This window comes from Neovison vison, chromosome 3 (assembly GCF_020171115.1).
Source record: "Neovison vison isolate M4711 chromosome 3, ASM_NN_V1, whole genome shotgun sequence".
Taxonomy (NCBI): Eukaryota; Metazoa; Chordata; class Mammalia; order Carnivora; family Mustelidae; genus Neogale; species Neogale vison.
In genome coordinates, this window is record NC_058093.1 from 221,653,936 (window position 1) to 221,668,575 (window position 14,640).

The window sequence follows — 14,640 nt, forward strand, 5'->3', positions numbered from 1 at the left end:
CTGCAGGCAGATCTGGCCCAAGAGTTCCCCCAGCTCTACTGTGGGACCTTGGAGAAGTCGCCTGTTCCACCAGGGCCTCAGTTTCTCCATTTGTGAAAGGCAAAAATTGGATGAGAAGACTCCTGGTGTCCGTTACATTGTTCTGAGCTTTTATTGCTCCCTTTGACTTCTGTCTCTGTCTCCTCTGTCTCCTCCCCTACACTGCACGTCTCTCCTCCTGCTCGAGTTCCATCATCCTCTCTATTTCTCTGGGGCTCTCCACTTCTCCCAGCCAGTCACCCTATTTCTCTCCCCCCATCCTGGTTCCCCTTGCTCCCCCTGGACCCCAGGTTCCACTGGCAGAACCACTTAGTCTGCCCAAATTGGTTGAGGGTGACTTCTGTGCCAGGCCCCATACTCGGTGCTAGGGTCTAGCAGAGCACAAGAAATGGTGGGGTTCGGAGCTTCCCCAAGGAAGTTCTGAGATGGCCAGGCATGTTCCCAACCACCAGCTCTGTCCCTGGGGTCAGGGCATGGAGGGGAGTTTCTACAGGCAGGTCAGGGAAGAGCAGGGGAAGGATCTGGGCCTAATGTGGGTAGAGGAACAGGACTCGGGCTTTGAACATTCAACTCACCTGAACACAGCTCCCCCCACCCCACCCTATGCCTCTATCCTGACTTCTATACCTGGGGCAGAAAGTCAGGCCAGAGCCAAGGTCAGATAGCACGAGAATGAAGCAGACAGGCTCCCCAGGCCAGCCTGTGGGGGCAGTTCCTGGCTCTGATCTCTCTGTCAGAAAGCTCACTTGGCCCATCTGTGAAATGGGTACTAAAAGTACCGAATAAAGTGGGTCACCCTGGGGCTTGACCAAGACTATGTGGTGGGTAGAGCCTGTCTGCAGCTGCAAACACTCAGCAGGTGGGGCTGTTAACATCGCACTCACGTCTGCCCTTACAAAGCATCTTCCGATCTGCTGTGCTCCTTGTCTCCCAAATATACCACCCCCTGGGGCTCCCTAGTATTGGCAGCCAGCAGGGACCCCGTGGGCCCAGCACAGCTGGGGTATTAGAGACAGACCTCTGGCTAGGGGCCAGGCCCAGGGCAAGGTGGAGTGGCAGCTGGCCAGGGTTTCTGCTGCGCGAGCTGGGCTCACAATGGAAAGTGCTGCCCTCTACAGTAACCCAGGCAAGGTCAGGGCCCCAGGGGCCTCTCCCTGCCCTGAACGTGCTGAGCCAGCTCCTGCTTTGTGCCACAGACCATGGGCCCTGGTGTCTGCCAGACTATAAAATGGGGGGTCGGCCCCCAGTCACCCACTGCACCAGCCCGCCCGCCTGACCGCCTGCCTGTCCTTCAGCAGGAAGCAGCAGGTCTCCAGGTAAGAAGGGGACCCAGCAGCTGCTGAGAGCCCCAGGGGAGGGGACAAGAGAGGAGAGGGGAGGCAGAGAGAGGGGGAGCAGGAGAGAACCATAACAGAAGAGAGAGAAAGGCAGAGAGAGGAAGAGAAAAGATAAAAGTAAGCAGAGAAAGGCAGAGAGAGGAAGAGAGGGAGTGAGGAGAGAGAGAGAGAGAGAGAGAGAGAACATCAACATCCCCATCAACATCCCCAGGAAGGAAGGAAGCCAACTGCCAATTCAAGGGAATGTTGATTCACAGAAGAACATAGGGGTTATTGGGGGGGTAAGCAAGAGCTTGCAAGTCACAGATGTGGTGCAGATGTCTGACTTGCCCGGAGTGGGCAGAGCACAGCGAAGAAACGACAGTCCTCAGGGGAGGTGGGGGAGGACGAGATTCTTCTTACAGAAAGTGTTCAGGAGTCAGCTGGACCATCTGTGCTGCCCGGGAATCCTCAAAATGAAAGGGGGGCCCAGGACAAGATGTTCCTCGCTTAGTAGCGTCCACGCCCCCAAAACAATGAGGGACTAGACGCATTGACCAGAGCCCTCTCCAGCCCACGCCCATGCAGTCGTGGTCCCCATTTCAGAAAACCCCCAACACACAATGAATCCTTTTGGCTCCCCCTTCATGCCCCAGTCCCAGGCCTGTGTCTGCATCCACACACCCATTCCTGGACTACGCCAGAGGGAACAGAGTCAGGATCCAGCATGCATTCATCCCCTGAACAGGTGTCATTGGAGAATCTCCTACAGGAGATGCTGCTGGGCCAAGTGCTGGGGACCGAGGGGTGGATTCGTCCGAATAAGGAAACATCAGAGTGATTCATAACCAGGTTGCTGGGTCCATCTGCTTGGGTCGAAACCCAAATCTTAACTTTGAACAGCGGTGTGCACTTGGGTGGGTCGCTTCCCCTCTCTGAGCTCAGAGGGGACGCCACAGCACTCCCTGAGTGACATCAGCGTTCACTCATAGGCGTTAACAAGCCTGGTGTACCCTAAAAACTCCCAGAGCGATCATGTTGTTGTTAATCTGGTGGGGCTGATTGGTATCACACCAACAGAGAAACGACGGAAAGCAGTGTGCACAGCTAAGGGACACAAAGGAAGGACATAGCGGGGAACAGGGGTGGAAGGGAAGGTGTGGCTGGTGGAAGGACCGGCAGGAAGGCATTTCAAGGATGCGTGGTCCCTAGATCACAATTTTAGAAAGAGAAGAGAGAAAATGAGTTCAAAGAAGGCTGCAAACATCTAGTGGTGGGATGCGGGAGTGGGGGACAGCTTGAGGGTGCCATCCCTGAGTGACCTAGGCCAAAGTTCTCTTTATAGGGGTTTGCAGGTGGGGACCATGTCTCAGGCTGTGAAGGCCTCCGCTACGGCTGCCGTGAACCCAGGGCCTGATGGGAAGGGGAAGGGCACCCCAGCCACAGGACCTGCCCCTGGCCCTGGCCCCGCCCTGGCCCCAGCCTCCGCGCCAACGACCAAAGCTGGGGACCTGCCTCTTGGCAGCTACAAGGTACACACCCTGAGGTATAGGGGATGGGCTCCACCCCTGCACGTCCTCCCCTCTGCTCCCCTCTCCCCTTCCCTGCTCCTCCCCTCCCCTTTCCCTCCTCCCTCTCCACTTGGCCACCCAGCCAGCCTGCACCAGCCTGTGCTCAGAGTTTCTCAAAAGTGAGAAACCACCAGCCCTCCCCAGAGGTACTCTAGGAGCAGCAGGTGGCCTCAGACCTTCCTGAAAATTCTTCAAAGCAGAGAGGACTGAAAGAACTTCCCCAGTCCCTGGGGTTGGGGTTGGTCTGGTTTCAGAGCTGGGGTCATATCACAACGCTGGGTTAGGGACAAGTTCCCACGGGGTCCACACCTGACTGGCTTTTGTCGTTTCGTTACTTCATTAATCACTCATTTGTATTTAACCTTGACTAATACAACAGTTGCCTGCAAACTCACTCCCACCCCCATTTAAAAGCCAGAACCCGGTAAACACCCTCTAACCCTGAAGTCTCCCCCATGAGCCCACCACTCCTCTCCCCTACTCAAGGCAACTGCCACTGTCACCTCTCCCCGCCATCCACCTGCGTGCATTTTTACACAGTATTCCTTTGAAAGAAATTCCTTTATTGGCGTTTTACACATTTTTAAACCTCTTGAAATACACCATATGCAATCATTCTGGGTTTTAATCTTTCCTTTTCACCTACTATGAGACTGCTAATTCCGTCGTGTTGGCAGCTGTCTGATACTTCAGAATGGGACCATCGGGTGGGTTCTAGCTCTGCTGTGGAGCACGCTGTGGCCAGGATGTCCTTATCTACATCTCCTGAGGCCCACCCACCAGAAGTCCTCTTGGAAGGACAAGTGTAGGAGCATAGTGCTAGGTCAAGAGTATGTGGAATTCCTCCTGGTAGAGCTGGGGAAACTGAGGTCTGGAGAAGAAAGGCACTTGCCTCAGTTGACGTGAGTGGCAAGGTTTTCCCAACTTGGGACAACAAGCAGATGAAAACCCAATACAGCGGAGGCTCAGTGAAGCAGGGATTAGCCCAAGTTCAATGCAGAGGCCCCTAGGTTGAGCCAGGTAGACTGGCGAGTGTTTTCTGAGCCTCAGCTCTATGGCAGATACCGAGGCCAAGGCTGGAAGTGCAGAATTAGATCAATCCCACATCCTGCCCTGGAGGAGCCCTTGGTCTTTGGAGATTGAATAAAGGGGGAGAGGGGGTACATAGAGAGAGACCCGGAAGCAAAGCACCAGTGACTATTACTTGTGCTAATAATAGCAGGCTAAGCACCATGCAAGAGCACTCAACCAAGTCCACATGGGGCAAGAGCATCAGGGAAGACTTCCCGGAGGAGGTGACATCTGAGCCTGGAGCAGGACAGGGAACATGAACTCCAGGGTGGGGATGAATGGTGGAGAGGGCACTCCAGGAAGAAGGAACAGCAGAGGAAGGAAGGAAGGAAGGAAGGAAGGAAGGACGAACCATCAGTCCTTAATGATGGTGCAGACCCTCAGCTCAGAAGCGGAAGGAAGGGAGGACAGGACTGTTTCCCAGAATTTCGCTCATGGCCCACTCTTGTATGATCTGCTTTTATTTATGTAGGTACTTAACAAAGTCTTGGCCTGGAGCCTCTCCAGATGGGAAGTGTACCTCCCCCCTCTCACTCTACACTCCTTTCCCCTCGGGATGGGGATATTCTCTCTCCTGCAGCTGGTGGTCTTCGAGCAGGAGAACTTCCAGGGCCGTCGTGTGGAATTCTCTGGGGAGTGCTTGAACCTGGGAGACCGTGGCTTTGACCGAGTGCGCAGCCTCATTGTCACGTCGGGACCGTGAGTGTGGGCGGGGGGAGGACGTTCCCAGTGCCAGGGTAAAATAATAATAAGGAAACACAGCAGTGGCCATTCACTGGGCACCTACTTCTTGCCCCGCCACTGTGCTAGCCGAGGCACATCTATCATTTCCAGTCCTCACTTCAAACCCAGGAAGAGGTATTATTCCCCTTCCCATTTTACAGATAGAGAAACTGAGGTTCAGAGAGGGGATTTGGTCAGCATCAGGTTACACTCAGGGAGTCATGATTCTGGGGGAGAAATGCTATCTCTCTATAGGAAACCTGAGGCGCTGAGGGCGGGAGGAGACCAGAGGGCCAAGGACCCATAAGCTGACCCCTCTCCTGGGCATCAGGCAGCCCTACAAGAAATAATAAGCATCTGTTGAACACCCACGAGGTGCCAGACACTGACTGAGGGCCTTACCTAGATGATCGCTGTGTAAGGCAGGGACTATTCTTATGCCCATTTGACAGTTGGGGAAACAGAGGCTCAGATGCAGTGGTAAGTGGCAGAGCCTGGAATCAACTCAGGTCAATCCTGTCATCCACAGTCTACTCCACTGTCTGCCCCTGCCTCTCTGGGCTTCTCTGGGCCTTAGGGACCCCCATGTAAAGCAGGAGCACTTGTCCCTTGCACAAAGTGGCTATACCAGCTCCAACCCCTGTGGGCTGATGTCAGCGCACAGAACAAGACCCACATGGCCCTTTAGCCTCTTGTCTCACCAGCCTCAAACCCCCAAAGGCTATGCCCATCCTATATGCCCAGCAATGTGGGCCTGCAGTACAAAGCGCAGAGATGGGCTTTGAAGTCAGTCAGGCCTGAGTTCGAGTCTTACCTCCCCCAGTCACCATGCACAGTCTCTGAGCCTCAGTTTCCTCATCTCTGAAATGGGGAGACTAATGGTCCCCACTAACCTCCCCTGGATTGTGCCAAGGCCTGGAGGAGATAAGGCAGCATGGGCCTGGCCCTTTGTGAGTGTCCCAACATAGCGGGTGACAGGGACGACTGTTTACCCTCTCCACTGTCCTGTGAGTTCAGCCAAGTCACCCTGGTCCACGGGTAGGTGGTGGGGAGGGGCACCCTTTTGCCTCCTGCGCCCACCCCCAACCCAGTTTGGTCAACACAGTCTGAGCCCCACCCCCAGCCCCAAAGCCCAGCTGGGAACAGAAGCTGCGGATGTGGCCAATTTGGGTTTTCGGGCTTTTTTTGGTGACAGTGACTCAAACCCAGAGTATTTCTCCTCCAGCAAAGAAGCAGCTGGTTTTCAGTGTGTGTTCTGGGGCTGCGCCATAGGAAAGAGAACAGGGGCTGTGGTCAGTGTCACACAGCCTTGGGTCTGTGTCAGGCCCCTCAGGGCTGTGGGAGAGACTGTAGTAGAACAAGGATGGAGAGGGTGAGGTGGGCAGGGGAAGGGAGGCGGAGGGGTGCCCTCAACCCAGAATTGGGGAGAGGGGCAGGGCGTGAAACTTAGGAGCCTTCACCCTGACCCCTGACAGCATCCCAGGACCTTTGCTGGTGACTTTACTCCTCTGAGCCTCGGTTTCCATATCCATAACTTAATAACCCTGCCCTACTTCTCTCCTTGCTCAGAAGGCTCCAGGGAGCTACAGGAGAGGAGAAAAGATGTTGAAAGAAATATTTACAGTTCCTCATTCTTATAACAGGTTCTCACTGGGTGTTATGACTCCCAGAGTTATGACAGGGCTGAATTTGGGGAGAGGTGGGCAGGGTGGCAAGATCAGAATCTGTCCTTCCAGAAATTCGGACCTCCAGCAGCTGTCCTCCCTTTTTAACCATCAAAGATAGTATTCATTGGGCTTTCTCTGCACTGGACTTGCTCTGCGCATTCCTTTTTAGACCTTCATAACCTCCTGACAAGGTACATGTCATCTTTCCTCCCGTCTCCTGAGACTTGCTGAGTTTGAGTGGCTTGCCCAAAGTCATGCAGCAAATAAATGATAAGCTGGAATTAGAACTTAGGTCTGTCTGTTTCCAGAGTCCATGCTCTTATCTCCTGACTGGCACCATTTTCCAAGACTTCCTTCCCATCCATCCATCCATCCATCCATCATCCATCTACTTACCATTCATTTACCCATCTGTTTATGCACCCATACATCCATTCATTTTCCATTTATTCATCCATCTGCTTACTGCTCTCCCTCCTGCCTTCTAGCCATCCATCCATCCATCCACCCAGCCATCTGTCCTATTACGCATCTATATATCTACCTACCCACACACCTCTCCATCCATTCACCTACCCATCCACTCAACCATTACTCCATCCATCCATCCATCCATCCATCCATCCATCCTTCATCTACTTACCATTCATTTTTCCATCCGTCTGTCCATCCATCCTTCCAACCATTCATTTTTCATTTATTCATCCATTGGCTTCCTACTTTCCCTCCTTCCCTCTATCCATCCATCCACCCAGCCATCTGTCCTTTGACGCATCTATCTACATACCCACCCAACCCCCTACCTATCCATTCATCTACCCATCCACTCAACCATTACCCCTTCCTTCCTTCCCTCCTTCCTTCCTTCTTTCCTTCCTTCCTTCCCTCCTTTTGTCTACTCCAGATCAAGCGGGCCTGAGGCAGATTCCCCTCTATCCTAGGAGCACAACTCCATCTTCAAGTCTGTCACTCCAGGGCGGGTTGGCTCATTCCTCAGACAAAGGCCTGATGCTCCTGGGACTCACTATGTTTCAGACCATGGTGGTAGCTCATCCCCCACCTACTTCTGGGTTGAGGAAGCTCTCAAGGAGACAATACTAATGTCAGTGTTTCTCTTGGTCCCTGAGAACTCCTGAATGCATGTAAAGCAAAGCTTACCTCAAACTTCTCATCAACTTCCCCAGGACCAGGGGGTCCCTTTAACAGAAGTTCACTTCTCATCCTTAATGAGGCTGCACTGGGAAAGCCAGGAAAGCCCCATTTGACTTCAAACTTGTAATCAGTTCTCTTAGAGGACTGAACAGCTTCAAACACAGTCACATTTAATTCACAGAGGTATCTGAAGGCTGGCTGTTACTACCAGTTCCCTCTAACTGCCCCCATAGCAATTACCACGTGGGTTCCGTATTCCAAGCCAGTCCTTATCAAACACAGGATTCAGGCACCTGTATCGACTTTCCCCATACCCTTGCATTTCCAGGACTGTTATTTATTTAATGTATTTCATTTTAAGTGACCCTTTGAACACAAATAAATACATTTTTTAAAGAACCTTTACATCACTTGCACAAATAGAAAGCCAGCATCCCTTGCAATAAGTAATAGGTATCCATAAAAAATGAATGCAACAAACATAAAAACGGGCTATTATACCGTTGTCTGCTTAAGGCTCTGGGCAGGCAGCTGTTTTTGCCTTGTTACAGAAAGAGAGGCTAGCGAGTGTCAAAGGTCCATCAGCATCCAACAGAGACTTTCTCCTAGCTGTAATCAGGTTTAAAATAAAGTTGTCTTCTGATGTCTATTTTATTACTCCAGGTTTTTGGAGTACTTAAATAATGAGAATCCCACAACTGGGGAAACGTTTTGCTTACATAATGACACACACTATCTCATTTAATCCTCGACCAATTCCAAGAAAATAGGCATGTTAGTTGAAGAAACCAAGCCTCAGAGAGGCAGAACCCTTTGCCCATAGTCACACAGCCAGTAAGTAACCTAGCCTACGGTCAAACCCACTGGTCTTGGGGCTGCCTTGCAAGGGTGTGGGGAAGGCTTCCGCTGATGGTTTCTCTCCTTCTTGCCTTTGCTCCTCCCGGCCCCCCTATCATTCTATCCATCCCTCTTACATCCAGCTGGGTCGCCTTTGAGCAGTCCAACTTCCGGGGAGAGATGTTTGTCCTGGAGAAGGGCGAGTATCCGCGCTGGGACACGTGGTCAAGCAGCTACCGCAGTGACAGGCTCATGTCCTTCCGGCCTATCAAGATGGTGAGTGGCTCTGAGCCGGTCCTGGGGATCAATGGGGAGGGCAGGAGCAGGTGTCGGGTGTGATGGCAGGTGAGAGAATGCGGGACAAGCAGGAGAAAGGAGGAGGAATGGCAGGCAGGGTGGCGTGACGGCCAAGGGCACTGGGCTCTGGTGCTCATCGATTCTTTTTTTTTTTTTTTTTTTTGAAGATTTTATTTATTTACTTGACAGAGAGAGAGATCACAAGTAGGCAGAGAGAGAGGGGGAAGCAGGCTACTTGCCGAGCAGAGAGCCTGATGCGGGGCTCGATCCCAGAACCCTGGGATCACGACCTGAGCTGAAGGCAGAGGCTTAACCCACTGAGCCACCCAGGTGCCCTCCTCATTGATTCCTAAGACGGCCCTGGAATCCAGCCCCTCTAGGAGCCCTGGACAAATGAGAAAAATGAACCCTGCTTTTTTTCCCCATTCCCTGCTGTTTTTGAGAGTCCATACCCCAGCAGTCAGAGCTAGAAACTTCAGTGTCTCCCTTGCTTCTGTTTGTGGAATGTTTCTAATTCCTGACGGCACATTAGACCCTCCTAAGAGGTTTTGAAAATCCCAGCGCTTATCCAACACATCAAACATGCAGGTTCAAGCTTGTGTGGGCTCTGAGAAGACGGATATTGTAGCAAGGCGCCTTAAACTTCATGATGTTAAGACAATATACTGAGTGAGCTCCTTTATAATATTTAACTGAGTTAAATGGTATAATTTAAAGAAGACTCAAAGCCAAGATCAGTGGCTCAGTGGTGTTATCCCTAAGAAATTCAGTTTTTTTTCCAGAATTGTGCTGATTACGACTCATGAGCCAGCTATGTCTTCATTCACTAGGGTTGATTTCCAGTGATAACCAACTTTTGCCTCCATGACGGGAATTTCCTTTTTTAAAAAAAATATTTTATTTATTCATTTTGAGAGACAGAGAGAGAGAGAGAGAAACAAGCCAGGAGGAGCAACTGAGGGAGAGGGAGACTCCCCACCAAGGAGGAAGCCAGATTCGGGGCACAATCCCAGGACTCTGGGACCACGACCCAAGCTGAAGGCAGACGCTGAACTGACTGAGCCACCCAAGTGCCCCCATGATAGGAATTTCCATAAAGAACATTCATGAATGTCCATGATGCCAACTCTTTTGGCTTTACCAAACTTGTCTTAATGGATTGTTCAACCACAGCATTCCCGATGTATTTCTCAGAATTTGGGACTCAGTTATCAGGCTATAACGAACCCTTTGTAAGAATTTATGGATTCATCTTGGGGTGACTGGGTAGCTCAGTCAGTTAAGATCCGACTGTTGGTTTCAGCTCAGGTCGTAATCTCAGAGTCGTGAAATCTGGCCCCACAATTGGCTCCCATGCTGGGTATGGAGTTTGCTTAAGACTCTATCTCTCAAAAAAAAAAAAAAAGACTCTATCTCTCCCTCTGATCACCCCCCACCTCCCCATGCTCGATGCTTGTGCATGCTCTCTCTCTCTCAAAAAAAAAAAAAAAAAGGAAAAGAAAAGAATTCATAGATTTATCTCTTAGTCAATGGTTTAAAGGCAATATCTGTCAACAAAGCTTGTTTGGAGGACGGGCCAGTCAGGGCATTTTCAGAAGCCTCCAGAGCTTTACTGTCCAATACTGTAGGCAGTAGTCATATGGGACTGTTGAGAGCTTAAACCATAACTAGTCTGAATAGAGATGTGCACTTAGACGTGACATAGAAAGCCAGGGTTTGAATACACAGTGAAAAATAAGTTATAAGAATATAAATAGCTGGTTAATGTTTCTATATTGGTTGCATATTGAAATTATAATCGGTTGGACATATTCGCTTACCTAAAATATGTTACTAGGAAAAAACAAATCCAGGGCCTGGGCCTCACCCCAGACCAATTAAGTCAGAATGTCTGGGGCTGGGTCCCAGGCCCTGGGAGTTTTTCATGTCCAGCAGGTAGGCCCTGCGTAGCCAGGGCTGAGAGCACCAGCTCACTCTCTCCTCTCCATCCCAGCCACTGCCCTGCTGTAGGCCACCGCTATCTATCTCTTCCCTGGGCAGCTCCAGCTCCCTCCCTGCTGGATTTCCTGACTCCTTCCTTCCCAGCACTGGCTCCTGGGAAATTAGACGGATGTCTCCTCTGACCATCTTCCATTTATAGTCTTGCATTCAAAGCACTGTGGGTTGAGCTCTTCCTGCGAGGCTCCACTGCACGCTCTGGGTGCATGACTCTCCATAGGACAGGCAAGGTACCCGCCCTCCCGGGAGGCAGCTGCCGAAAACCTAATCACAGAAATCAATCTATAAGCACAAAGTTCGTGGCCCATGCTGCACAGGGGCCATGTCAAGTGCTGGGAAAGCAGGAAAGGAGAGTAGGGCTCTGATGGGGGTGGGAGGTGGGGGTGGAAGCAGTCCAGGGGTGCTCAGGGAAGCCAGCTCCTGGAGAATGAGAATGGAGTCAGCCACAGGAAGCCTAGAAGGTGTCTCCACTGCAAAGTGAGTTCCGTTGTCCCTGAAGCATGGATGAAGAAGGTATAGAGGAACCGGAAAAGGATGCAAGAGGGGAGGGGAGGAATGAAATGCTTCTCTGAAAGGTTCTGCCTCTCACTGGCTATGTGACGTCCATCAAAAATCTCTGAGTCTCTGCCTCTCTGGCCATAGTGATACCAATAATGCATAAATGGTTTGGTAGCACCTGGCGTATGCCAGGCATTCTGCTAAGGGTGATGTATGGATTACTTTGATTTTAATCCTCATGACAATGCCATAGAATCAAGGCTGCTATCTCCTTTCCCCAGATGAGAAGGGCCCTTCCAGGCTGGACAGTGGCAATCCTGGGCAAGTCCCACGGTGGCCCAAGCAGACTCAGCTCTCTCTCTCTCCACATCCACGAGGCCCTTCAAAGTTACTTCTCTTTGCCCCATTCATACTTCAGATGCCTGACCCAGTCTCTTCTTCTCTAGGACTCCCAGGAGCACAAGATCTGCCTGTTTGAAGGTGCCAACTTCAAGGGCAACACCATGGAGATCCAGGAGGACGACGTGCCCAGTCTCTGGGTCTACGGCTTCTGTGACCGGGTGGGCAGCGTGAAGGTCTCCAGTGGAACGTAAGCGCCCCTCCAGCCAGGCCAGCCCCTTGGCTTCTGCGGCAAGCCCAGACAGACTCAAAGGCTGTTCTCCTTATAGGATATAACATCGGGTGCATAGGAAAAGGCCACATGGCTGCTCCCAAATTCTCCCAGGGCTGGTGCCTGGGATTCCACCCACAGAACTTTCTTCCTCTGGAGAGTGGATTTGTACTTTGACGAATTACATGCCAATGGAAAAAAAAACCCGGCAACTGGTTCTAAAAAGACGGAAGGTGGAGAGAATAAACACTTCTAGACCCAGTTTGGGGTTGGAGAAAAAAGTGATACAGGCAGACTGGATACAGGTCAATGAGTCTATATGTGTTCAGGAAAGACCATACTCAGGGAAATCCAGAGCCTCTGGGGAAATGAGCAGAGTGATTTCTTTCTTTCTTCCTTCCTTTCTTTTCTTTTCTTTTTTTTTTAAATTTTTTTAAAAGATTTTATTTATTTACTTGACAGAGAGAGAGATCACAAGTAGGCAGAGAGGCAGGCAGAGAGAGAGAGAGGAGGAAGCAGGCTCCCTGCTGAGCAGAGAGCCCGATGCGGGACTCGATCCCAGGACCCTGAGATCATGACCTGAGCTGAAGGCAGCGGCTTAACCCACTGAGCCACCCAGGCGCCCTCTTTTTTTTTTTTTTAAAGATTTTATTTATTTATTTATTTGACAGAGATCACAAGCAGGCAGAGAGGCAGGCAGAGAGAGAGAGAGAGGAGGAAGCAGATTCTCTGTGGAACAGAGAGCCTGATGTGGGGCTTGATCCCAGGACCCTGGATCATGACCTGAGCCGAAGGCTTTAACTCACTGAGCCACCCAGGCACCCCGAGCAGAGTGATTTCTGAGAGATGAGATTGTGAATGCAGGGGCACTGACCAATCACCGAGGTGCTGTGAGACCTGGGTGAGCCCTGTGACCGTCTCTGTGCCCCATATTTCCCATCTGCTCAATGGGCACATCAGACTCCCTGATCTAAAAGTGTATTTTGTTCAAACTCTTCAGATTTGAAGCTTTCAAAACAGAGCCCCGAGACCTCATTTCTTTGAGAACACAGAGGAGGACTAGATGCCCCGAGGAGGTCCTGTACCTCTGATAAACCGTGCCAGACACTCCTGGTCTCCTGCAGTCAAATATAGGGCTTCTGTCTCTCACCCAGACTGAGTTCCTGTAACAGCATCAGGCGCTGGCTTTTTGCTTGGCCTTTCTTCTTCCCTGAAGCCCGCATGAAATTTGCTAAGCATGGCCTGTAAGCCCAGCAACGTACCAGGACACTGGGGGAGGAAGGAATGAACAAAGCTCAATTCCTGCCTTCAGGCAGCTCACTCAGCTCAGCAGGGAGGCCCACATATCCCCATGAGATTATGTCCGGCAACACTGGGTCAGAGATGGTCCACACAGCAGGTCAGAGGAGGACAGGAGGTTTCTGGGATCTGGATATGCAGGCTGGAGTGGAGGGCAGGTCAGAGGTTTATCCGAGGGGTCTAGAACTTAAAGCCCACTTTGAAAGATGGGTAGGCGGTGTGTGGGAAAGGCCTGGACAGGCAGGCCTTTCCCAGCACAGACAATGGCAGAAGTCAGAAATGAATCATTCATGATAACTACCTCCCAAGCACTGTGCGAATTCATTCTCAGTGAATAGCCAGGGAAAGTTTGTAACAAACCGATGCTACAGGTGTATTAGCATCATTTCACAGACAGCAAGCTGGAGTTCTGATAAGCCCTCCACTTTGATTCTCACAGCTAGCAAGAGGCAGAGCTAGGATCTGAACCAAGGTATGGCTGATACCAGAATGTGCGTTCCTGACCACTACTTATAAATTCACTTACATACAAAGGAAACCATTATTTGAAAGGAGGCTCCTGGTCCTCCTCTGCCTTATGGCTAAGTGATCCCCAAAGCCCATCCTCATCCCTCCCATCCTGTTCTGTAAACCCCGGGTCCCCACCAGTGAGATGCACCTTGATCTCCCTACCATGTGCGCACACACGCACAGACTCCGTATAATTTGTAAGCGCTTCTGGTACATTTTCTCGTTTCTGCCCCGTAATAAACTAGCCCTAGTGACCACTCCCACTTTCTAGAAGGGGAAACCAACGTCTTTTAGAGAGGTCTGTAGGAAGCCCCAGGAAGGGACAAAGCCAGGACAGAGGAGCTGCGCCCTCTTCCCGTGACCCGAGCCCAGACAAGATGGAAAGAGGATTGCTGGTGGAAAACTGACCCGTCCGCGCTGGGGTCCGGGTCCCTGGCAGGGAGTCTGGCCGTCTCCACCCTGTCCTTCTTGCTTCTCTCTCAGCTGGGTCGGCTATCAATATCCCGGCTACCGTGGGTACCAGTACCTCCTGGAGCCCGGCGACTTCCGGCACTGGAACGAGTGGGGGGCCTTCCAGCCGCAGATGCAGGCTGTGAGGCGCCTGCGCGACAGGCAGTGGCACCGTGAGGGCTGCTTCCCGGTCCTGGCCGCCGAGCCCCCCAAGTAAATCCATACCTTCTTCTTCTCCCTTGCCCTGCCCCTCCCTCAGACTCAGTTTCCCCATCTTTCCCGTGCAAATAAAAGTTCCTAAAGCCAAAATGTCTCTTGGATCTGTGCATAGATGTGAGTTTTGGGGCCCCCCATCATTGCCGACTTGTGACTTCCTCGGTCTTTTTTTTTTTTTCCCCTTTTAAGATTGATCCATTTAATTTAGAGAGAGAGCGTGTAAGAACATGTATGCAGCGGAAGGGGCAGAAGGAGAGGGAGAGAATTCCAAGCTGGCTTCCCACTGAATGGGGAGCCCAACACAGAGCACGATCCCAGGACACTGAGATCATGACCAGAGCCGAGGGCAGCTGCTTAAATGACTGAGCTACCCAGGCGCCCCATCA

General features: G+C 51.4%; 1 protein-coding gene across 1 annotated transcript; it reads left to right on the forward strand.

Moving 5' to 3' along the window:
• The first annotated feature begins 2,719 nt into the window (after positions 1-2,719).
• CRYBB1 (crystallin beta B1) lies at positions 2,720-14,255 on the forward strand. The gene is made up of 5 exons (XM_044241088.1): positions 2,720-2,887; positions 4,578-4,696; positions 8,520-8,652; positions 11,616-11,758; positions 14,072-14,255. The coding sequence occupies exons 1-5, from the start codon at positions 2,720-2,722 to the stop codon at positions 14,253-14,255; spliced, it is 747 nt and encodes a 248-aa protein (XP_044097023.1).
• Positions 14,256-14,640: the final 385 nt, after the last annotated feature.